The sequence below is a fragment of the Aquila chrysaetos genome, chromosome 3, assembly GCF_900496995.4.
Source record: "Aquila chrysaetos chrysaetos chromosome 3, bAquChr1.4, whole genome shotgun sequence".
Taxonomy (NCBI): Eukaryota; Metazoa; Chordata; class Aves; order Accipitriformes; family Accipitridae; genus Aquila; species Aquila chrysaetos.
The window spans coordinates 32,399,317-32,426,017 of record NC_044006.1 but is presented as its reverse complement, the minus strand read 5'-3'; the positions used below and the strand labels follow the sequence as shown (position 1 = coordinate 32,426,017).

Here is a 26,701-nt window from a genome sequence, read left to right as displayed (position 1 = left end):
CTTTCAAAGTAACTTAATTTGAAAGATACAAACCCTGAAAGAATAATGGAAAAAGGGAACTGGTTTATAACAGCTGGATTATTCACTAGTATTTCAAACTACAAATTATTCACCCAACAGCTGTGTGCAATCCTAAACAAAGTAAGACCAGTAACAACAGTATCTTGCCCTGCCCAAACTACCACAAAATTTCACATTGGCGCTTTAAGACACATACAATACTGTATGAAATAAAAGTTAGGATTTTTACTGGCAGATCTCTGCAAAAAAAAGTTTCCAGAACAGACAACATGAATCCCTGTGGGTTTTGCATTATAAAGTTTTTATTTTGCATGTGTATTGGGTTTGATTGGCAGGGGTTTGATGGCAGGGGAGGGGCTGCAGGTGTGGCTCCTTCAAGAAGCTGCTAGAAGCTTCACCAGCTCCAAGGCTGAGCCCATCAGTGATGGTGGTAGCATCTCTGGGATAAAATATTTAAGAAGGGAAACCTGCAGCAGAGAGGGGAGTGGGATGTGAGAGAAACCCCTGTGCAGACACCGAGGTCAGTGAAGAAGGAGGGGAGGAGGTGCGCCGGAGGAGGAGATGCCCCTGCAGCCCGTGGTGAGACGGCAGGCTGTCCCCCCCCAGCCTGTGGAGGGCAGTGGGGGAGCAGATGCCCACCTGCAGCCCAGGGAGGACCCCATGCCGGAGCAGGGGGATGCCCCCAAAGGTGGCTGTGACTCCATGGGAAAGCCCATGTTGGAGCAGGCTCCTGGCAGGACCTGTAGCCCCGTGGAGAGAGGAGCCCACGCTGGAGCAGGTTTTCTGGCAGGACTTGTGACCCCACGGGGACCCACGCTGGAGCAGTGTGCTCCTGAAGACTGCACACCATGGAAGGGACCCACACTGGAGCAGTTCATCAATGACTGCAGTCTGTGGGAAGGACTCATGCTGGAGAAGTTCATGGAGGACTATCTCCCATGGTAGAGACCCCACGCTGGAGCAGGGGACGAGTGAGGAGTCCTCCCCCTGAGGAGGAAGGAGCAGCAGAGACAACATGTGATGAACTGACCCCAACCCCCATTCCTCATCCCCCTGTACTGCTGGGGGGAGGACGTAGAGAAAAATCAGAAGTGAAGCTGTGCCCGGGAAGGAAAGAGGGGTAGGGGGAATGTGTTTGAAGTTTGAGTTTCACTTCTCATTATCCTTGTTTTGATTTGATTTGTAGTAAATTAAATTGGTTTGTTTTTTCCCCAAGTTGAGTCTGTCTTTTGCCCGTGACCATAAGTGGCAAGTGATCCCTCCCTGTCCATGTCTCGACCCACGAGCTTTTCTTTATATTTTCTCCTCCCCATCCCACCAGGGGGGAGGATTGAGCGAGCAGCCTCGTGGCGCTTGGTTGCCAGCTGGGCTTAAACCACAACAGCATGTTTTGAAGCCGCTTATAGCTTGACGTAGGTAATAGTACCAAAAAGGGGAAATCATCTCCTCTTTGTAAAAAGGATACATAAACTTAGGGTTAAAGGTCTTACTTATTTGTAAACATCTGTTCTAAATTTAAATATGTGACCTGCACTCCCAACATGCGAGTAAGTTTAAACATGTTGGTTTGCTAGCCTTCAGCATAACTCAAAATCCAAGGTTTAGAACCTGAAGTCTTCAAAGCAGATATTCCAAAATAATGAGTTAATAGCCACGTATCATTTTGAAATATTTAAAAGATCAACAGTCAAATGACTATAGGGTACATATAGAAGAAATGCTAACATTTGTACCTGATTTATTAGGTTTAAGCCATTTTATACCTGCAAAAATCAATCCTGTATCTGCACTCTCCATCTTACTGGAGATCCATAGCTGCATATTTTTCAGTCAAATTCAGAAAATATACTGCAAAACATTGAAAGAAATGAAAATGCTTTCTTCCCTTTAGAGACACAATTTTTGTTCACCCACTTAATGTAATAACCATGGTACATTTTGGAAAATTCTTCGTTTCCAGAATAGTGCCATCTGGCCAACAAAGGCAAAACTCAAGATCTTTAAGCACGGCTGTCTTTGAGAAATTAGTAAAGGAGAATCAATCAGAGATTATTTTATTATAGTGCTTATTTACCAGATTTTATTATTTCCCCAAACAATACACAAAGCCACACACACGAATGTTCTTTACCATACTGGTTTGTGCTGCCAGAATCAGTGCTGCTCTATTATTCTTTCCTATTAATAAAGAGAAAACTCATCTGTCCTCTGGATCCCAAGGAACCTAAGGAAGATGGAGACAGTTTGCACTCAACTGATCAAGTGCTTTGATCAACACCTGGTCCATACACACTGCTCCTTCTTGTGCTGTACACTGCTGTTGCCAATTTCTGCTCACATACTAGGTGTAGCAAAAGGGGAATAACTGCTTCTGCTGGGGAGATCACTTCAACCAGCAGAGCAGACAATGGCACCTTGATCTTTCATTTCTAAATCCCAAAGAGCATTCTTACCCTATTACAAAAGGGGGTGAAAGTCTCAGTCAAAATCTAGTGACCCGATTTGGTCAAAAGCATCATCAACTTTGACAAGACAGTTGTGTGAGCAGATTAGAAAGATGTTGGAGCAGCAATGAAGTAAGAGCCTGACATCTCATCAAAGCAAGGCTTCTAGATAGAATAGCATCTCTTATTAGACCAGCTAATAACTGGGGAAAGGGGGAAGAAAAACAACTCAAAGTTTAAAGGAACATAAGTTTTTCTTTAGATCTCCACACTTCTTCTATGTGGGAAAACATACTTTTTTTTTTAGTGAAGGCAGTCCTTTTAGTATGTTCTTAGTTTGATATACCTTAGTCAACTCAGGTGAAAAATCCTAGCTGAGACAGTTTCCTGCTTTCACACATTATTAGAAGCTGTAGATACACATTTAAAAGCCACGATGACGACATCTATTTACCTTTTTACCCATTCACTAAATGGCACTGGTTCGCTAAAGGGTTGCACAAGCACCAGAGTAAAAAAAAAAAAAAACCAAAAACAAAACCCCAACATTCTCATGCAGAACTATATGGGTAGGATCTGAATACAGAGCAAGACTGCTTTTTTGAGACCTGTTAAATGGGCAGCGCCATTTAAAAAAAAAATCTCACCTTCAGTTCAATTCAAGTATGGCTTGAAATACAATATACACAGTGAAGAACTCTGCAGAGATCTACCTCTCCTCCACCTTCACACCCCTGGCATACAATTTTAAGAGAATATATTAGCTATGGTGCTATGTTAATGCACCCCCAAAATAATCAGGTTTTAGACAAAACTTTTAGATATTGTAATAAATGTACTGCTGGATAGTTTAACCAGATAAAGGAGCAGGTTTTGTATGCAAAACTACTTAGCTTAGGCCAACAACTCAGCATACATTTTCAGCTATATTCCCTTATCACAGCTCAGAACTCAGGTGCCAGTGCCAATTCTAGATTTGAGACTCTTAACTGAAGGAACACAGGGAAGAGAAGGGTTACAAAAACCTACCTTTAGAAGAGCAGATTTAAACAAGAATTTATTTTTCACAATTTTTTACTACTCTTAGTAATTAGTAGTTGAAGGCTTTATGGACACTTACTTCTCCTCTCCTCCCTGCCAAGGGTCATCTAATTTGCCCTCTTCAGAAAATTGGTAGAGAAGTAGAATTTAGGCCTGACATGCTGCCTGCATTTAGCACACTTATAACTTGTAAAATTCAAATCATTATGGTGAAGGAAGGCACACTCGTATACTGGAGTGGCCAGAATCAAGGTCTCTATCAAAAGCACAGTGAAGATCTCGAGATACCATTAGCCTTTAAATTGGGCACTAGGAACTTGAAATTGCCATTGCTATAACAAGACTAAAATGAGAGAGATAAGGACTTTTAAAAGCACTAGCTGCAGTAGAGAATATTTTATTGTTTTTAAAGCCATCAAATAATGTTGATCAGGAAAGGACTGTTCAAGCAGGATTCCCAGAACCATGACAACCAGGGCTGTGTATACGCAACTTCCTTACATAACATGAAGTCACTGCCATAGAAACCAAACTACATCATTAGCTGTCTGTGCTACGCCTGTATTAAACACAGGGCAAACATCTGTTACGTTCAAGTTTGTACACTGCACAACGGATATCCATATTCATCTGCTTAACCACCGAGCTGGGCTTCACAATTTCATTAGCCATTCATTGCTTTCTCAAGTTCCCGATTTACTCTTAAAATAAGCACTACAGATTTCAGACAGTTACAATTTATGTGACATAGGGCATCCTTATAGCTTGAGATTTGCTCAATTTTCTACCATTCCTCAGAAGTCAGACACTTGTTACGCTTTATATACGCTACGTGAATTTGTGATTTTAAGCAGCTAAAAATCCATACTCATTTTGGAATAGACACATTCGCATTTAACTATGTAAATTGAGTCTTCTTATTAAAGTCATTTATTTCAGACCTTGGTGAGAAAAAGACTTTTTTTTTCCCTCCCAACTTAAATGTAGAACTGCTTAACAGTTTACACAGTGTAAACTCAGTTTACACAGTGTTTACTCAGTTGATAAGACAGATCTTTCTACAGAAAGTCTGCTTCTTCAGAAGTTATTTGTAATACTGAGTAAATTTAGTCAGGTTTTACACATTTCTGATTGCAATGTTTACTATAAAAGCTCAACATTACAGTTATCTTCTACTGGAAGCCACTTAAGCAAAAAGAAAACAAATCAACTTTTATGGAGATGACAAACGTTTACATGTTTATTTTGCCACTGCAGACGTATCAACGGACTGTGGATAAATGAAGGATGGAAATGGACCCCAATTTCCAGCACCATGGGCAATTACTCTAACCACTATCTTAAGACATTCTCTTTAATGTCATCAACACTGCTGCTACAACCTCTTCAGAGCAGATTTGTGGAAGAAAGCACAATCCATAGAAACCTGTTGAAGACAAGCCTTGAAAGAGTCTCAACACATCAGCACTTCAATATCAAGTTCTTCTATGCAGAGCTAATTAGGAAAACCTAATGTAAAGATCATCAGCATCTCTGCACTCTGGGCATGTTCAGGGCTAGGCAGCAACTGGGAAATTTGTGAAGACTGCTTTTTTTGAACTCTGACATGAAACCCCATCATAAACCACTTTATTTGGATTGGAATTTATGGGTGGAACCTTCACTGGGCTCAGGAGTAGGTACAGGCTGATAACTCATGAGGGTAATAGTGGTAAGTGTGGTTGTTACAAGTTGAAATTTAAGATCCTGTCTGCAGCTTAGGCTATTGAAAATAGAATGAACACTCAAATTTATAGCATAGCTTCACATAATTGTCTGAAGAACCAAAACACAGTTCAAGAGTAAAAATTCATATGACAAGTCAAACACTGCAGAAAATGAGACTCCTATTAGAAACAATGATGAAAAATTACATACTATGGTGTAAAAGGATAAAAGTTAGTATCATACTACAGAATTGTTTGAATGGTGGCTGTTATATTGCTGATATACTTGTGCTTCAAACGAAGAATAAGTATTTCCACCCCTGAATAAGCTAAAAAGCTTACAAAAGTTGCATCCCTTGCATAAAAAGTCAGTAGCAAAGTAGTACAAAATAATTGTGTTAATGATTTCACCATTTCTGTGCATCAAGTATTTTTACACTACCATGTGCACAGACTGCTGGCAAATCTGGAAGATGCTCAGACTGGGCCAGTTGTAAAATTTGAAGAGTATGGGTAAAGAACAAAGATTACTTTTTCATAGACACTCAATTTTTAGCTGATTGAACTAGTCTTCCATTCTTTAACTTTTAACGAAAAAGGCTTCGAATAAACTTGTGTACTGACCTCTCTAGTTTTCAGAGATGCCATCGTCTGTTAATTCAGTTTTTTTTTTTTTTTGTCTTTGTCAAATGAGATTTATATTTCCCTTGCAGAAGGCTGAGGAAGAGATCATCCACAATCAATGCTAACACTTTCAAAATTAACAGGCAGAACTGGGTTTTCTCCTTGGTTTAAAGCACTACAAATCCAATTAAAATTACTATTAGAACACATAGCAGACAAGAGAATTAGGAAAAACCTTTTCCTTCCCCCATCCCTCCACAAAAGAGCATAAATAGCAAATGGCATTTAGCAAATTATTTTCATAATTAGCTTATCTGTCTGATGAAACAGTCTGTTCTATATATGTTATTTTATTTGACTAAGACATGATCATCAGTAACTAGTAGTATCTTTGGAAGCAATTCTTATTTTCATTCAGTCTGGCAACTAGTACTTATTTTTCCGTGAAGACAATAGCATGGGTTTTGCTGGTTGCATAAAACTATTAAAATACAGACAAACAGTTGTTCTTTATTTTTTAGAAAATACTGCGTCTCAAATTTCAGTAAGGATATTTTAACAAAAAACCACCACCACTGAAAGGTCTTACTGAACACATGCCACTGCCTTTATTCCAAAATAGCCTGTTTTACTCTGATTCATCAATTCTGCATTTAGAAATGCATTCTTTCTCCTTTGGTTTCTGTTGCTTAGCCACATTTCAGAAGTTACTGAATCTACATTAAAAACACAAACAAAACCAACATTTTCTGCATGAATTCCAATACTACTACTTGAGAAAATAATAAGCCAGGATAAAAACCAGTATTAATTAGTTACATGTAGAAGTCAGTTTTCCTCTTTATAAAACATGTTCTCAAAATCATTGGACATATCAAAGTCTATACAGCACATACAGCTTATGTACATGTTTCACTGCAATGGTTTTGGTCTTATTTTGTATCTAAGTACTAAAGAATTTTCTCCTGGTATCTAAGAAATCCTTCATATATTCTGACTGACTATCTTTTCCTAAAGGTTTTAGCTGTACAATGTATAATTTGTACTTTATTTATAAAAATTAACATCTTAGTACAGCTTTACACATGAATGCAAAACTTGTGCATCTGGTTTATAAGTAATACACCATTGATTTAGGTCCCACCAGATCTGTGTTGCCAAATTAGTCAGCCATGGGCTGAACATAAGTAATCTGAATATTTGTTTGCAAGATACATGAAATGAAGCATCCTGGCTGTGGAGATGTATTTATCATAATGAAATCTTGCTCCACAACAGCCATCTGAAGTATTATGAAAACAGTTCTCCCATGAACACAGCAAGATGACTAAGAAACATCCCTATACTTAAGTTACAGTTTAGCTGATATGGTAGTAACTGAAGACTATCTTGACAGCTTCTCCTCTGTGGTTTCACTTGGATAAATTCTTCTTTGATTCACCCAGCAGTTTACTGGTGAACACATTAAAACTTGTGCATAAAGCAATCCAGAATGGAACATTAATTATACCTCATAAATATTAGCCAGCACAGATTTACTGAGAAGTCATCACAGACTCTCACCCTTCATAACAGCCCCGTCACATTATAACTTCACTTCTGGCTCTGAATACAAGGCTCTGATACCTGTAACACAACACCCTCCATTTGAGGCATTAAAAGTATTTTCTTGTCAATAAGTAATTAGTTGGAGAGGAAAAAAGCAGAACCAAAGGATAGCATACTACATAAAAATTGGACTCCCTTTTCATTAAAAATAAATTTTATGACCTGCATACAAACTGCCACAGAACATAAAAATAAATTCTTTGTTAACATGACATGAACATCCTCAAGACTGAAACTTTCTAAAAGTATTCTACAACCAATTCCTTACATTTGGCCCTTCTAAAAAGTATAAAAAGCTCATTTCTGATAATTTTTCAAATTTGACTCGGTTTTTCCAGCAGTGTGAGATACACAGCACAGCAGGGAGAAGGCAGAAAAGCGTGGCCACTAACACAGGTACACAGGAGAGCGCAGCATGGAAATACACAAGGTACTCCCATCAATTCCTTCTGATTTGCTTCAAAAAGCATTCGAAGCTGAAAAGTATAGTGCACAATTCTCCTAGAAACGTACTGGCAATGATACTTGATGAATTTCAGTCAAATTAGTTTCTCTTACACAGAAGGTGAAGATAAATGAGCTAGGCTGAGTTGATCTAACCTAAACTTGCTAACACAAAACAGGCGCAAGCCCTATCACCCTTCCCCAGGGCTCTACTCCACACTGCATGCTCCCTTCACCTCCTTTGCACCAGCTCTTCCACTCAATGCTAAGGGAACAAACATCTCTGCTAACCTGGCAGAAGTTAAGCCTGCAGAAAAGTTAACAGTTTTCTGTCAAGTTAGCTGATAAAATCAGTTCATCAAATGGTCAGCTATGCAATAGAATGCAGCACAAGAGAAGGGGTAGCTCTGCACTGATGCAAGCAAAACGGAAATGCTGGAAGCAGCTAAGTATTATACTTCTAGCTTTCTGCACCCTTACATCTTCAAGCTCATTCTATAGTATGTCTCACTATAAATCTTCTAAAGTGCTGCAATACAACATTAAAAGGGGAGATTTTCAAAACAAAACAATCAGTGAATCAGTCCTTTTGTAGGACTTCTTGCTTTTCATTTCTGTCAAATTTGGCTATAATCTGATTTTGAGCATAGTGAATCTCCAAAATGCTGTCAGGTATGCTAAATGATTCAATACCATATATGGTTTGCAAGTATCTTACCATTTTATTTTTTTAACTCAAGTCTGTCAAATCTTATATTCAGCATATTTATAGTGTAAAAGGTTACTGTACATACCCATTGGCCATTATGCTTACGTTAGTCATTCAGTTTGTGAATAAACCGCTATACACATACAGAAACATCAAAACTAGCTCCACACAGGCCAGACAGGGTCATGGGGGCTACTTAGCTATGCTCAAGCACCAGGTAAACATGGCTGAAGCTTTGAAAGACAAAACGCACTCCAGCAACACTATATGCAAGTAAGAAGCCCTTGCAAATGCTTGATGCAAAAAGAAAACAAAAGAATTTGGGATCATTCCAACAGAGACAAAGTGGGTCTAAAGCAGTATCCATCTCGGGAAAGCCAAAGGTATGTATGACAAATCCTCCGTTTCCCTTAATAATCAAAAAAATGTATGACTAGATAATGAAGCCATGTATTCATTATTATCTTACCATATTGGCAGAAGATATCCAGGTCTGAGTTGTGCAAGAAAGCCATCATCTAATTACTAAAGCAATGGATGTTATCCAAGTGGTTAGCCTCTGCAACTTCCAAGAAAGCAGCAAGTTGGACTTGGACTACAAACTGCCAGTTGACTACTATTTGGTGCACTGAGCTACAGTAACCATAATATTCTTGTTAGTCACATCTTTTATGAGGAACATCTTGCCATCATTCTCTTGGTGTTGCTGTGACGACAGACTGCAATGCTAAATAATTGTGACAGTACCTACAATGTTGTTTGTGTATTACAGTACCATTCTAGAGGCCTGTGCTCAACTGTGCTAAATAGACAATCCCAATCTTACAATCTGAATTTGCCCATTTCTCATCCCAAAAGGATGAATTTACTCTGCAAATGTTTCCATGCATCTACGAAATCACATACAGAATACTCAACTACAATAATAAAAACCTATCAGAAGTGTCAATGTCTTCCAGAATTACTGTACCCTACAGCACACTTAATACTTTGTAGAGATGCCAAGCAGTTAAAATAGAATTTGCTCTCCTCCGAAAGAATCAACTAATCTGAAAAACTGTAATTAAACTTTATCACCTAGGAAAGAGGCGATTTCTATTTATTTAATGATCCAATCTCTGTTGATGCTGGTAGAGCAAAAGGAAAAGCATTATCAGAAGCATACTTTATTCTCTCTCATCTGTAGTTATCCACTTTTCAATACTACTGGAGTTCACCGGATTACACCACTGCTCTAGACATAACTGTCTGATCTAAAATAGTATGTCCATTTGATTTACAAAGTGAACTTTATATGCAACAACAGTCCTCTCACTTTCCCCTGACTAAAACAAGTTTTAATTAACAGTCAAAAAAACATGGGAAACTACAAGCAACAGAACTTCTCATTATCTAACTCACTCAGCTTTTGGAAAAGCCCTGGGAACATATGATCATTGCCTAATATTCCTCTTGCATCATTTTAACTACATACAGGCTTAAACACAAAAGGAAATGAGACACCTAAATTAACTAGTCTCTTTTCAAGTGTGAAAGCTTTTAAGCAGCATCATAAAGGGGAGTTTAATCCCCAAACTAGCTGAAACAGTTACATTTTCATAAAGCAAGCTTTTCCATGATATTTATTAAGCATATAACTTAATAAAAGACTTGCCCTGAGTATTTCAGATCTTTGTAGCACAAAAATGTAAAGTCTTTTCCTTCATATACTCATTCTAATATTATTCATAAGACATGAGAAAAGCCATGTTTGTGGCAAAGGTCTTTGGCAAAAAAAAAAAACCAAACCCACAATACACCTTGATTAATTTTTCTTGCAATAATTTTTGCAAATGTAACAACAATTTTGGATAAATGAAAACAGGTGTGGGGGTTTTAAAATATTATAATGAATGCAAGTGTACCTTAACATGCACTGAGTATAAGCAGGGCAATCCTTTTTAATTTGGCATTTTAGTAAATTGAATTGGGTTTCAAGTGGTCAGATGCTCACAAAGGGGCAGAACCATGTAGTTGCACATGACCACCTTTCTCAAACAACTAGCTTTTAGATTGGTTCAGCTCTAATATAATTTCATCCTAACTGGCAAAAAAATCTTTGCCATTGTCAGTCATTATTATTGCAATAATAATAGCCCTATTCAGCCAACAGCTGAATGAGTTCACAGCACTTCACCACTACTGCAGGCTAGATATACACCTTGCACATTACTAGCATCAAAATGTAACTGATTTAATTCATCTTCTTTTGAAAATGTCTACTTCTGAATTTATACATACTTCCAGTCCACAAGTGTGACCTCATCTTAGTGTGAAAGTTTATCTTTAAAGGTTAAGAAAGGTTTACACAAGCTGGTTTCTCAGCTGCATAATTACGTGGTTAGTGATAAATTTCCTAAACATATATTCTTTTAAGATTCTACATTTAAGACTCCACTTGGGGGAAGGAGGGCTTTAAAGAAGTCCCTAATATTTTTTTTTCCACAATCTTTGCATTTAAAATACACGAATAAGTTGTATTTAGAAAACTTACATAGTGTATCTTACCTTTTTACCCACAGTTAGAAAAGGAAAATGCAGACTCTTCAAGGTCATCATCTTATTGGCAACTTGTAGTAAATTTTGGTATTTTTATTCTGTAACTATTGTACTGACAGTACTTTAGAGATTTTGTAGTCCATTACAAAGTGATGAAAACCGTGCCACTAAAAAAGTGAGAATACAAGCACTGCAATCTGTCAACTAGGATAGGAGAAGCTCTAGCATGCAGTAATTGAGACAGCAAACTGGGGAATAAGTAAGCAAAAACTAACCACTGATGTGTATTTAAATATCCTCAGAAATAAAACTTAACTGGCATCCTTAAACATCAGCTAGAAGAAATTAATTTTTTCTAGTTTTTCTACTGTTCACAGCAATCCACTCTATATTAGCCAGACTTCCTCCTCTATGAATCCATTCAACAACCATTTTCTTCTAGTACTGTTCAGAAGTTTACCTACCTAATTGCTTACAAAGTCCTCTAAGAAACATTTTATGTGATGTCACCATTCTTACATTTATCATTAAGATGTCCAAAGTGCGCTTTGTTAACTCTACAATTCAATTTTGACCATCTGGTCATAGTGCTCCTAAGAACTCCAGGAGAACTCAGGAGTTAGGATCTCTAGGTTGCCACTAATAAAACCAGGACCAACTCATCTAAAACATTTTACTCTAAATAGAAATAATTTTACCAAGCATCACTGTAGCATCAACATGGATTTGCAAAACCACAAATAGCATAGACAACTAAAATTCCCAATTATAGCACACTTGAGAAAGTACTTTCAAGTCCAGAAATACCACAGTAAAATACCTATTCAAAGTTAGAAGCCACGAAGTGACATTCAAATGTTTAAACAAAGACCATATGGTCTGCTAACTAAAAATATTTATATTAGAAATAATGCAAGAATTTTAGTTCAACAGTGTGCAGGAATACCTTGTCAGCATACAAAATTAGCTGATTGTTTACCTCAGATAAATTAGCAAAAAATTGGACAAGTCAGTCTTAATTTAAACCATCACTACAGCCACTACTATAACCATAGCAAAACACATACACAGCCATGTACAGAGTTCTAATGGGTATTAATAAGACAGTAAAAGTATCAGATACTGGGCACATAAGAACAAGAGGCATGTTGACTACAATAAACTGGTTTTGAAGCATCATTTGGAATTATACGTACCTAAATTTGTTGGACAAGTGAGTTCTACCTCAGTTAACAGATGCGAGCAATCTGTGTGACTACAGGACATTATTCAGTGACTCTATCGACATTTACAGCTATTTTAAAAAAACCCTCTAAAGTTACTTCTAAAAGCATATGCAGTAGACCTAACAGAGAGAATAAGAAGATTATCTGTAGTAGTCTGTCTAGCACACTCCACTTTCCAGCTAGAAACATGAAGACTAATTTACACATTACTACTTCTCTTAACCTTTTAAACAATTAGGAGCAACTGGGAACTCACCCCTACTTTCAGTTCTCAGACAGGAAAAGGACAGAGAAGAAGAAGAGACAGTTAAAGCTTTCCTTAATTTCCAGTCTCCTTCTTTGATAGCCAAGTTAGTACTTATTAAAAATGGAATCCTACCACCTTGCAGCAGAACATGTAAGCAGCCTGGTCTGACAATGTCATTCTTATATGGCTAAACGGCGCAAAGAAAATCACTGGGTCGTTGGAGTTTTTTGCAGGGGTGGGCAGGGGGATGATGTTAAAAATAAATTGAAAACAGGCACTTTTTTGAAAAAGGGATAGGTCTGCTAACAAAGCAAGTACAAACATACACATAGCATTCATATTATTGTTAATAGGAAAGTTAATTACAATGTACACAATTGCATCATTTAATACAAAAAGATCTTTTAAGCATTTTTTGAGAATGTTTGAGTATCTCCTCCAAACAGAGCTGCTCCAGCATTAACTCATCCATAACTCATCCAGATTATAATATTATTTCTTGCCAATTAGCTAGCTTCCATATATGGCATTATCTTGAAACAGAAAACAGTGGTACAACATCATGGTACTTAAGTTTAGATTACTGGTTGAATTCAAAGAGGACATACCAACTGCTGGTGCATCATATTCATCCCCAAGTAAAATTTCAGGAGCAGAATATGCAAGAGATCCACAGCTTGTGGTGAGCTTCTTTCCAGGCTGGAATTTGTTGCTGAAGCCAAAATCAGTCAACTTCACAAGTCCTTGTTTTTCAAAGAATACAACGTTCTCTGGTTTTAAGTCTCTATGAACTACGTGCAGTTTATGGCAGTAGGATATAGCATGAACTATTTGAGCAAAATATTTTTTTGCCAGATCCTCATTCAGACCTTCTTCATGTTTCATGATGTAATCAAACATATCTCCTCCATCACCTAGCTCCAAGATAAGATAAAGCTTAGTCTGGGTGTCAATCACTTCATACAGCCGTACTATATTGGGATGCTGCACTAGTTTCATGCATCTAACTTCTTGAAAAAGATGTCCAGTGGCCAGAGTGTCCAGTTTGGTCTTGTCAATTACTTTTACTGCTACTTTTTCACCTGTGAAGACATGCCGAGCAAGTTTGACCACAGCAAAATGGCCTCTGCCCAAAGTTTTATCCAAGTCATACAATCCTGCAATTTTTCCATCATATCCTCGCTTGAAGCCTGCCATTCTGTTTCAGAAGATGAAATAATATTTAAGCTCTTTGGAAATGTGATCTTTTCATATAAGAGTATCTGATGCAAATAAATAGTCCATTGTCACTGCCAAGTATACCTAAAAATAAAGATACAAGTTTATATATTTGTATAAAAATAAGCAAAATTAATATCCTATAATTCTCCCAAAGTTACATTGGCACATTATTACAGATTATTTATTAAATTCTTCAGCGGTTTTTACAAAGGGTTTGATAAGCCATGCTTTAGTAACCAACAGATTTCTGAAGTCACATTATCAGTATGCTTGAAGAAAGTGAATTTCAACAGTGCAATAATGAAAATTTCTCTGAAAATCAGTGGCATTCATGTTCTTGAGTCAGAAACCTTGCAAGCAACACTTGAAGAAGTTAGTGTTACAAGGACTGTTAAAATTGGCAAAGCTGAAATCTGTGACTTTTCCAGCTATATTAGAAATGCACTGGGCAGCACAGAATATTGACAAGAGGAACGTGCTTGATTTATCTTATTTTTGGCATATTCCTTCATGTTGCAGGATGAAACAGCTCTAACACAAAGTTCTGATGGCATGACTTTGGACTTTTACCTTCTCCCTTTTAACAGCTTCCTGTTTAGCAAAGCTCAGACTGACATACAAGACTTAATTTTGTAACACTAATTAGTTTGAGCATTATCAATCACTACTGTAATTACAACAAATGAACAGCTCTACAGGCTGAAATGAAACATTTGGGTTGGATGTACTCTTAGTGCTAAATAAAAATGTCTTGTTAAATATTTTGACTAGAGTTATAAAAACTGGTGATAAAAAGTTTGCATGTAGGCTGCATATGTTCAGCAGTCCTGGGAATGAGTCAGGAGAAGAGGAAGAAGAGTAGGAAGGAAGGGGAGAGAACTCAAGAGTTCAGCTTATTTATGCTGAACTCGTGCTTACCAGTTAATTTGACATTTAAGCAAACAAGATTCAATTTATAAAACATTTATATTCAAACCTGGTTTTGAAGGTCTTATGTCCCATTGCCATTTTTTTCACACACAAAACCTCCCAAAAACTTTTCCTGCATCTTTAACTTCAACTGATATTTAAATAAAAATCTGTAGCTATCAAAAAGCTAACCATTTCTCCCACTTTGAGTGCAAAGTAGCTAGAAATAGGAAAATTAGGTGGCTTGTTGCCAACTCAATACAAAACAGAAAACCTAGCTCTTTAGAATATATTTTCACAGTTTCAAAACTGAACTTCAAAAAGAAAATCTTTGAAAAGGAAGCTGGCAAACAAACAGCTTCTTACATTAGCTATTCTCAAGTCAACATGTAAGCATTAGATTAAAAACACTCCCTGCTAAACAAGTTATTTCACAGACAGTGAAACTAATGAACCTGGTTTCATATGGATTCAATTACAAGGTTGGGGGTCCTGTGAGGATTCTCTGATGTTTAACAAGCTCACCTTACTGCTTCTCTCAGCTGGAGCCATGGTATAACCTCTTCTCTATCCAGCTGTCTACTTCCACAAAGTCCGTGGGAATTCAGTTTGAGACCTCCACCCCTGTAAAATTTGAATGAAATCAATCAGCTTCTGAAATCTCATAACATAGACAAGGAACAGGGTAAGTGTAACAATCATATAAACATTGGGGTTTGGGTTTTTGTTTTTCTTTCAAGATAATAATCAAGCTTTAAAAAATTTCATTGGGTTTTGTGTTACTATACCCTTTCATTCTGCTACCAAGCACTATACTTCAGATGCTCTTCCAAAAACCATTCCACTTCACTAGAAGATGCCACAGTATCAAAACTGGGGTTGGCATATCTGCTTCCCAACACATCCTGTACTGCTCATCTTACAAAGTTTCCCCTACCACTCCCAATAAACCATGTAATACCATCCCATCCTTATTCCAGAAAGTACAAAACTAGGTTAGAGCATGCTACATTAAACCAAATGCCCATGTCAAACACTTTCCTACCTCATAAGTAACCATTAGAGAATGCATAGGGAAGAACATAGTACAACAGGAAATGTAAGAATAAATAACAAAACTCTCCTTATCTTAAAGAGTTTCAAAAACTTCTTTACATCAGAGGGCAGTGGCTTTGTGTTTAATAATGCCTGATGGATTCCACCCCTCCCTGTGAAACTGGGCAGGTGCTTTATTAAAGCGTGTGAATTTTTAGTATCAAGAACATCCTGCAACAAGGAGTTTAATAGCTTAACTATGTGCTGTGAGAAGAACCACTTCCTCTTGTTTGTTTTTAATCTCCTGATAATTTGTGCATCTTCTCATTCACCGTCTGTTCCAAAACAAGAACTATCATACTTTATTTACCTTGCCTCAAGCAACTCACAGTTGTAGCTTCCTCCCTTCCTAGCTTCAGTTCAATCTCGTTCAAGTCCTACTCTGTCACTCCTTTTACAGGTGTTATTCCAACAGGCTCTAGCATTCTTCTCACCTTTGTCTACACATTTTCTGGTTTGTTCTATACTACTTACTTAGGCCAATTTAGGGGGGGTTACTAATACTGAGCACTGACATAATGTTTTCATGTAACACTTTATTATAGTTGTATAATGTTCCATCATACTGACCTAACCCCAAAAATGCAGGCTAATGAAAATGTACACACATAAAACACCTAACCTTAACCTCTATGAAGCAAGAAGGAAGATACTAATCAGCTGTGCCCCATATGGTTGTGCGACTCCAGAGTCTCAATCCTAAAAGGACTGCAAACATTTGAAACAAAAAAAACCCCACCCCACGCAAACATGTTTTATAGAACTGCTGTCTCCACAGCACCCTAATCAGACTCTTCACCACTTCTAGATTAAAGAAATAAAATAAGCAAAAAAAGCACAAGAACTTACAAAGACAACTTTAACTGCCACTAGGACATCACCCCTCCTTACAAATCTTTTTCACCCATAATGCATCCTATAGTCAATACCTTATGCTAAACTACACAGTTTTAGAACCCTTAAACTTTAAAAACATAAAAGTTGTGTCAAAAACCAGACAGCCGTTCCCTATGCAATTGAAGTTACCAACAACACAAACTCCAGTGCTCAAGTTTTTACAGACCATTTCTTTCTTGAATGTTAAGTCAAAACTCAGGATTTACATCTCTATTCACACGAATTCATCACATCCTACAAATCTGGCCCAGATCATGAAACACCTTTACTCTCTAAAGGGAGACGTGGCTTTAAGAGATATTTTCTGTTAAGTCTTGGATTCAAAAAGAACACCTGGAGATAAGACGGAGCTTTCTTAGTGCGTGGCAAAACCAAAGTTTCATTACTGGAAGAGGTAAGGAAGATGGAGGTAAAAAAGCCTCACTCCATTTTGACTTAGCTTTTCTTAAATTCAAGAAGGTTCCATCCCTGGCAGGGCAAAAGGGAGAAAGCGAACCCAGCCAGATTTAACAGAATGTAACTTGTCTGAATTTAAGTAACTACAATACTCAGCAGTAAGGAAAGATTTATACTAATTATTTTGTTCACTTGGCACATTCTCAACCATCTTCGTACAAACTCAACAAGTGATTTATCTCTAAATGACAGAATACACATAAACATCAACCTGTCAACAAAATTCCAGCAAAAATCAGTTATGCCTAAGCCGTGGAGAAATACATCAGACAGTAATCAATAGGATAAAAGCTTACAGAAATGGAAGATGAACTACGCTTACTAATGTTGCAGCCCCATTAGCTGAAATAAAATTAATGCAGATTCATTAACAGTTTAACATTAAGTCTCCACAATAACAGACCAACTAACTTTTAATTCTGTGGGTTTAAAATAAATCTTCAGAGATGAAGCTCCCACAGCTAAACACAAGGATCTTAGACACACACACACAGTTTGAAGTGAACATACCAAAATAAAGAATTGCTTAGTAGTAGGAAATGGATGCAAAACTGTCATAGTGCATATAGATACAAACCTTCATTACAATTTAAATATGCTGAAGGATCACAGTTGCTATACCAATACTTTTCAGAGAAATAGTTTCTTTTTCTCAGTTTTTCTCTAGAGTAAGAAAGCAGAATTTTGAAAGCACTTAGGGATCAACTAAGAATGCAGTTTCACAAGGTACCAGCTCTCAAGCTGAAGCCTCTTTGTGACCCTTTCTTTGCAGTTGTCTCCTTAGTTACATCAGTAACACTTTTGGGGCTAACTATAAATGGAATCACCCAAAACTTCCAGATTTAACACATCTACTACCATCATGATCCAAAACAGGGTTAGTTTTAATGACAGACATTTCAGTGACCCAGTTTACAATGGGACCTCTTGAACATTTTTACCAAATGAAGGAGCTGCGAACTGCAGCACCCAACAATCAAAATTTCAGCCAGCCATATTTTGCCAGCAAGCCAAACTACAGCCTGAGGAAAAACATTTAAGAGACAGTTATATCACAGAAAATACTTACCTGTCTTTCTTTTAATTCACATTATCTCAAGTCCTTTATTATAAGTTCATTTTTCAGCATTAGAGAGTTCAGGTTTTCTAGTTGGCGAGCTTACTAACCATTAGCAGCATTTAATCCATGTGGCTAATTATGGTTTTCAAAATGCAGTTTTCCCTAACTATACCAGAATTCAGCTACACCCCCGATACTCATTTTATGTAATGCAGACATTTACCAGTAAATAGATTCAGAACAGATCCTTCCTTCCATAGAAGCTCATGTATCCTATCCCACAAAATACTGCAAACAGCCTCTGTAATGGAGATCTGCAGAAGCCGTTTTGTAATATCACATGCATCCTATTAAGGAGCTTAACAACAGTACTGTGATTCAACTACCTCTAAAAGATGGATTAATAGATCTCTAATAGATGTGTTTAGAAAAACACCATGCTTCAGAGACACTAGTTTTTCTTTAAGCAATTCATCCTGTCCAAAAAGTTTCATTATATTATACATTACATGCAAGACCAGCCCAGTTCATCTTACCCTAATGTGTTTATTAGCTTCTTACTTTAGAAGATGAAGAGTCAAGGTCCCATTTCAACAAAATGTTATAATGCTATCAATGCAAAAACTTCCCTGCATTATCAGGCTAACAGACATAAAAGTTGAAGTAATCTTCACTGGGACTCCCTCGTCCACAGACAGCTAACCATTCCTGTCTCCCTTCACAATAAATGGGAGGTTCAGTCAACACAGATAAGAGCCTATGATAAAACAAATTGCACCCTAAAGCAGATAGCTAAACACATCACATGAATCATCTCTTAAAAGCCCACATTTTCATTTTCTGTAGCAGGAGTTTAGGACCACTAGTTCAGTGGATGTACATATTATACACACCCACAAGATAGATTAAATAAGTTTCACCCTGTTTCCCCTTTTGATCTCTTTTGTCTCAGATGAATAACAGCATCTATACCAATTATTTATTTACTACATAATTTTTTACTGTGAAAGTGATTTGTACCAATCATTAGAATCTGAGAGCAAACTGAAGGAAACATCAACTCAGTTACAAAACTGTGCAAGTATAATTTTTCATATTTTTTCCCAGTATTTCCTATCATTTTTTTGTCTGCTATCCTACTGTAAAATAGCTTCACAGCCTAATCCATAAGCCTTTAAATATAGTCTATCTTTGTTACTATACGAGCCACTACTTCTATGTGATGATGTTACGCCTGTATTCTCCTTTTGTTTCCACACAGAGGTGTCAGAGTCCAGCAAAGCCCTTCCTCCCCCACCTTCCTGTGACCTAAGCCTTCACGACTACCAAAGGTACTCGAAGAAAGGACAGAAAGGGCAGCATTCTATACCTGCCCTACAGTCAAACACCTTGCAGATGCGGCATTCGTGGAGGGTGGGGGCAGCGGTGTTACAACTCAGTCCTTATATACACAACGCTATCTAATGCTTTATTTTCCACTTTGCGTGACTGCACCACAGCATACATGCGTATCTTCCCCTTCACTGATGACTAATCCCATAAACTCTCCTGCTCCTGACAAGTTCCACAGTAAAACACTACAGTAGATTTTTCAAGGTGTACATGTGCTTTTATTTTCATATTAGACCTCATTGTCATCTCCCACAGCGTCAGCATCCACCTCGCAGTGCATCGCTAAAATGTCAAGAAGTATCAGCAAATCTACCATTCCACATGGCCACACCTAAAACAATGAAGATAAGAGTTATCAAGTAGTTCTATGTTCCAAACATAAAAAGAAGAATTAACCTGCACAATTTAGTATTATTCCCTGAATTTTGCTCTGAAAAGATACGAGCTGCCAATTGCTGATGAAGTTTTGCCATTAAACATTTGGGAAGTCTGTAGTGAAATGCTAGTGTTTTCATCATTTTAGAATGTATTGCAGGCATCAGGCCTACTGGTCCCTAGCCTTAACTCTTCTTAGAATCCAGAAATAAAAACAAAATGCCAGCAAGAATGCTTCAACTCTAAGGTCCATTATTCAGTGAACAGCCAGCAGCAGAAATATTTAGCAGGCCAATAAACTTAATAAAACACTGCTCCTGAACCTATAACAAAAGGTTGGGGGAGGGAGAGGTTGCATTATAGATTTAAGAAAAAAGTTACTAACATTATTTTGTAACAGAAAATTACAAGAGCCTGCATGACCTGAGATCTAAGAGCAAGACTTTGAGGCAGCTCCGATGTATGAGAAAAATCAAACTTAAAAAATATGATGTACGATTCAGGATATCGTCAATTAAAGAATACGAGTATTTCTTAGACAAGAAATTCCCAAACTTTTAGACCTACAGATTTCTGTCTGCCATCCTATTTTCTTGAAGTCACGGTACAGTCACATCAAGCATGGAATGTTTAAGTTTTCCTCTTCCACATCCGTTTGTAAAGCTGTGGTGAGTGGCTTGCAAGAACACTAGTAAAGAGCAAAATAAAATTTGAGAACCGTGTTGTAGAAACCCCACTATAGTTGACATCTTTGTAAGAATCACCTTCAATACAGACAAGTGAAAAAAGCCACTGGATCTGAATTGGTCCTTCAAGGCGGGGGTGCCTTTAAAAGTCAAGAATGTATATTTCCTTTTTCTTTCACAACAAGTAGGTGAAAGAGGAAAAAAAATACAGACAACACCTAAGTAGGTATATATTGCAAAGCAATAGCAAGATAGTAGTAGTAATAGCAAGATTATGATTACAGACTAGACGCCAAAGCTATTAAGAGGACAGATGTGCTCTGAGTGATCAAACTATGATCCATTGTCAAACTCATCATTAGTAGTCACTAGCATTGGTTCCAACTGCCTCTAGTTGTGAAATGTGTTAAAAGCCCAAGATACTTTCATAACCACACTGGTAATCACTGTAGCTCACAAGGCACTTTCCATTTCTAAGAGGAGGTATTACACAAGACAAATGCAATCTGCCCTATGGATTTGAGAACTCAGCAATAGCTTTGCACCATTTAAAGTCCTCACACCAACCATAGCTCCAAAAGCAATTAATTTCATGTGGTCCCTGTTTTCCTCTTGTGCCTACTCTCAAAGTCCAGTATGTAGCTACACAAATAAAAAGCAGTAATACAAACAGACACCACCACCCCGTTCACTTAAGATGTAAAGCTGCTCTTAAAGTATTATTGGAGAGAAAGAGAATATCAGATCTTCCCAAATGGCCGTGTCCCCTAAATTGTCTTCTGAAAACTAGTATGTGATAACATCTTTTTAAAAGGACTTACTCCAAATTTTGCAATATCTGCTAGTACTTTCTTTTTGTGTCTGTAAATCCGTTCTAAAATTTTAAGGCCCTGTGATGTCATGATATACAAAAAAATTAGTTTCAACTGAAATGATCGTGTTTTGCAGTTCCCACTGAAAGAAAAATTTCTCCTCAGCTACAGGAAATTAACATGCGTATCTTCATTACAGACATTCATAAACCTAACCAACCTGAAGACCACAGAAACCAACAAGCTTTTCAGTTGACCATCTTATAAGCAACAGACACAGCTCATGGTAGTTGAACTCCCTAGCCCAAAATTATAGCTTTCCAAGCTTGATAAGCAGTATCCTAGTAGCTTCTCAAAGGCTTTAATATTCCAAATCTCACCACAATTTCCTTTTTTTTATTCTTCCCCAGGCCCCCAGAATAACTGGGAACATTAAACTGATGAAGAAATACTTTGCATATCAGACAGAAGTCATATTATTGTGATTCATGATGGCATCACTATCTTTTAGACAAGACACTACATCTTTATTTCCAGAAAACCTACTACAGGAACTTTGCAGAAAACAGACAACTCTGATTTCTATTCCACCAATCTGGACTCTTTTAGAGGAATTGCCTCATCTACTCCATGTTCATGAATTCTCAGAATTGTTTCACCTTTTTCAAATGTCTATTTTTTAACATTACCACATAATTTTCTCACGCCAGACAGTGTTGCAAAGACCACTAACAGGAGCTCTAAACATTCCACCGTTAATCAATGAATACTTCAGTGTGGCTTAACATTTTAATAAGTTGCCACTGTTGTAAGATCTAAAATCATCTTTGTTGTACAAATTCAAAATCACAAACATGATTTTTATTCTGTATCAAGGGAGGTGAAAGCATCAACCACTAGCTCAAATGGGAATATTCAGATGCAAATATGTGTATGTACTGTTAGTACCTATGACAAGCAATAATGATTGCTATTAAATTTCTTAAGAACAATCTCTGAGCTCAAATGTCAGATAGCTTCATTTGTTTAGCAATAAAACTTAAGTACTGAATTGACTTAAGTTGCCTCTGAGATACTGACATTTTCCATCTAGGATACAAACTACTTAAGGTTTAAGAAATAGATTGACCACAACCTCCAGTTACTCAGTTTCAATATTTTATCCTCATTTATAGCATCCTAAATTAGTTAGAAACTGGCAGACACCTGAAATTCACCATGCCTCAATGTGAAATAAAATTATAAAAGTCTAGATTATCATCTTATCTCCCAAGTTGGTTTAAGTCCAGTCAGTAACTAGATAGGAGACTACTGGAAAAAACCCACACAGAATGATATGTGAAGAACAGAAGTAAAAACGAGTCTGTCAAATTCAGTGCAACATTCACATCTCAACACTGCTGTAGAAGATCACCGTACAACCAGGAGATTCAGCTTTTCAGAAAGCAAACACGCTCTTATGTATTTCACAAGTGTAAAAACTACATAGCACTTTTTGTTCATTAAGTTAACATTGGTGACTTAACTGACGTGTACTAGAACTCTGCCAGGGTAAGTTATCCTAGAATTGTAAGTGAATACACAGTTTTTCAAATCCTCTTAAGCTCTTACATAATACTGTTATGTGTATTAAAACAACAGCTACTTTACATTATTACAGAAGCTGTAGCATTCCAGTTAAGTGCTTGAGAGTAGTGTGACAATGAAGATGCACAGAACCTCATAGGTTAGTAAAGTTAAGAGCTTATGCAATTTAATATCGGTATATTCGTCATAAACTGCAATTCAGCCCTATATGCATAAGGCAGTGTCCCTGATGTGAACCATATTTCATTGGTTTCTTATTTTAAGACATAATCAGAAAACACTATTAAGTAGGAATGGACAGAAGTTCATTGAGAAGTTTTACAGCTACAGCATTTCAGTGGAACTTTGAAAGCAGACAAAATCCAAAGAAGTGCATTTTTTCATGACACACACACATTCTGAGGAAAAAAAAGCTAGCTGCACCAGGATACTGTGCCCTTGAAAGCAAGGCAGGCAACAAAGCAAGACAAAGGCGCTACTTTGGCATTACAGTTGCTAGTGGGATAAAAAGGGCAATGATACACTGAAGGTGTAGGCTGCAAAAGAATTACTCAAATATGATATTGAAGGCAGGGAGTTGGAGCCTTAGAAGAGACCAAGTTGGTCAGAACAGCGCACAAGGAAGATGACTACCACAAGTACAGGAATATCTGCAGTAGCATCTTAACGTGTATACTCTTAACATGCTATTTTTTTAAAATAATCAGAAATCAGACTATGTATCTACGGTGCAACCACCCACACCACATGGGAATATTAGTTCTCATAGCAAGATGATTCAAGGAACATCAGTAACCTGTACAGAAATTTCAGGAACCAAAACTCAATCTGTACTTTCTTACTTCTCAGTTGTGTAAAAGAAAAAAAAAAAAAACCAGTTTACCACTAAGTCCACTTAAGATGTCATCTTCCCTTTTCCTTGTTTTTGTTGGAAGCCTCACGTGTGGATCACAAAGATTCCCTTAAAAGAGCCAGATAAATGTGCTGTCTTGGATGATACCTTGCCTACCAGGCACTACTCCAGCATTCAGGTTAGCTTCTCTTCCCAATCACTTCAAGAATCATGCCATCATTCTACCACTTTTCTGGTCATTTAGAACATTCAGGAAAAATGTGAGACAAGACTGGACTTTCTCCTCAGATTTTATTGTTAAGACCTCAAATCTGGATTTTTTTTTTTCCATCCACTAGAAGGGGCAATTATTAGTCTAATTTAAATTAACATTTCAACATGTTCCACAAAGTAAAATTTTATTGCCTTATGTAGCAATGAGTGTTAGTTCTTGTAAGTTTGTTTCAGATTCCTTCTTTCTAAGGGTCAGCAATAGTACAAAAATAACTGCTAGCTGAATTCTGACTTTGTGATACACTTACAGCTATCAAAAAACCCTACCATTCATTAACCCAGTTCCTAATGGTGCATGCCTTGCAAGAACTGCTTAGTTCTAACATAATAAGCATGTGCTTGTAAACACTTTTGTATAGATTTCATGTTGCTGAGTTTTATTAAACTGGTCCTTCCCCAGAGCCTAAAGATCTAAATATATCTGTAATAAACAACTGCAAAAAGCAGCCTATATGACTAAGTAGTGACTGCACTACAGAGGGCAGGCGTAAGCAGATTTGCATGCAATTCATTCATGCTAGATGGCTGTAAATCATACAATACACTTCAGCTGCTCCAGGAACTGCAATGGTACCGTTGAGGAAAACACTTCTTTGCATATCTACTCTTAACAAGCTCCTGAAAGCAAGATGATCAGTAAGGAACTATCTATGCATAAGCAAAAACCCAAAGCGTTTTATATTTCAATATCCCATGTAAAGCTTTCTCCTTCACAGGTGTTCCCGCATCACTTACCAATAAAAAACTCCAATTTGAAAATAGGTCACATTTGTCGCCAACCATCCTCAGGCCAATATAGCCTTTTTCCCTAGCGGATGTGCTCTGACACTTTATTCGGTCTACTTATTAAAAAAAAAAAAAGCGCACCACCAAAAACAACCATACATATCTGTCCTTCAGCTATTACCAAGACGGTATGTCAACCACAAACATCTTTAAAAGTCATCTTCCATAAATTTAACTAATGGAGTACCATCTGGGTGCCAAAACCCACCTAGCAAAAAGCACAAAGACCTCTACCCAGGACTTATCTACTTATCCGGCCGATTTCTATAGTAATCTAAAGGCAGTAAATTCAACGCGGTAAGTGTACTGACAGAAGCAACACACGTATCGACAGCTCCCAGCCTCTGCCAGGGGCATGCTCCAGCCCTGCCGGCAGAAAAGACGCCTGCTTGCATTCTGAGCAAACCTGTTGGCCGTGCACCTGGTTCCGAGGGGTAAGATGCACCGTCATTCCCCCAACACGCACCCGTGACCGGACCGACTCTCTAACCGCAGGGCTTTCGCCTCCCTTGTTTATCTGCTTTCCGAGCGGCGGAGAATACGCGGAGGAGCCGGCGGGGGCAGCAGGGTGGCGGAGGGGCAAACTCGCCGCCGCTTCCCCCCCCCCCACCGCCCCGCGGTGCGCGGACGCTGCTCCGGGGCGGCCGGCGAGGGCACGCACCCGGGCGGACACAAACACGCGCGGGGTCAGATGTCAGTCGCGCGGCGGGGAGCCGGTCACACGCGCTGCTGGCGCGGGGACGCGTCGCACGGACCGCGCCTCGGAGGGGGCGAGGGGCTGGCGTGGGGCACGCCGGGCTCCGCCGCGCCGGTGGCGGGGGGGGCACAGGAGTCTCCCGCCGGGAGCCCGCCGTAACACCCGCTCCTCCCCTCCCCCCAAATCCCTCTCCTCCAGCCCCGGGCGGCACCGACGCACCGACCTTCGGCGGCCGGGAAGCGTCCCCCCGCCACCGCCTGCCTCCTCCTGGGCCGAGGCCGCCATTGGGCCGGCCGGGAGGAGCTCGGCGGGCGAGGCCGGCTCCGGGAGAAACGGGAAGGCGAAGGGAGGGAAGGAAGGGAACCCACCACACCCCACCGGGCCGGCCCCGTCCTCACCGGCCCAGCCCAAGCTGGCAACTTACTGCCTGCAGCAGCGGCGGCGGCGGCGTCTCCTCGGGCCGCCGCGCCCCGCGCCGCCCCCCGCATGGGCAGCGCCCGCTGCGACTGCCCTCGGGAGCGGCGGCGGGAAGGGAGGGAAAGGGTCGAAGACCCCAGCGGGAGCAGCGGGGAACCCCAGCTGAGCTGCGGCGAGTCCTTCCCCGCTCCTGCCCGCCCGCCTGGCGCTCCGCCGGGCCCTGCCGCTGCGGCGACTCCGAGGCGCAACTGACAACAACGGCCGCGGCGGCTCGCGGAGAGCCGTTGGGGGGGGGGGGCCGGGGGGGGAGGAGGAGGAGGAGGGCGGGGGGGGGGCGGGGCAACGGGCATCCGCGCGAGTCCGCGAGCCGGGCGCCGCTGCGCCTGCGCGGCGGGGAGGCCGCGCCATTGCCGTCACGGCGGGCCAATGGGGGAAGGGAAAGCGCGTTGGGGGGGGGGGGGGGGGGGCAGCGAGCGGCCGGGGGGGAAGGGGGGGGGAGGGGAGGGGGAGAGGCCGCCTGAGGGGAGGGCAGGGCAGGGCAGGGCAGGGCAGGGCAGGAGGGGGCAGTTCAGGGGAC

At 39.3% G+C, this 26,701-nt stretch overlaps 1 protein-coding gene across 2 annotated transcripts in view; it reads right to left on the bottom strand.

Moving 5' to 3' along the window:
* SNRK (SNF related kinase) overlaps positions 1-26,384 on the bottom strand; it is a 41,404-nt gene extending 15,020 nt beyond the window's left edge. The window contains exons 1-3 of one of the 2 annotated variants that reach the window (XM_030008878.2): positions 26,132-26,384; positions 15,264-15,362; positions 13,217-13,910 (exon numbers count right to left, since the gene is read on the bottom strand). In XM_030008878.2, the coding sequence (XP_029864738.1) occupies positions 13,217-13,805 (589 nt within the window). In that variant the 5' untranslated portion in view covers positions 13,806-13,910; positions 15,264-15,362; positions 26,132-26,384. Of the gene's footprint in view, positions 1-13,216; positions 13,911-15,263; positions 15,363-25,930; positions 25,950-26,131 lie in introns of those variants that run through there. The other variant, XM_030008879.2, reaches the window with a different exon arrangement.
* Positions 26,385-26,701: the final 317 nt, after the last annotated feature.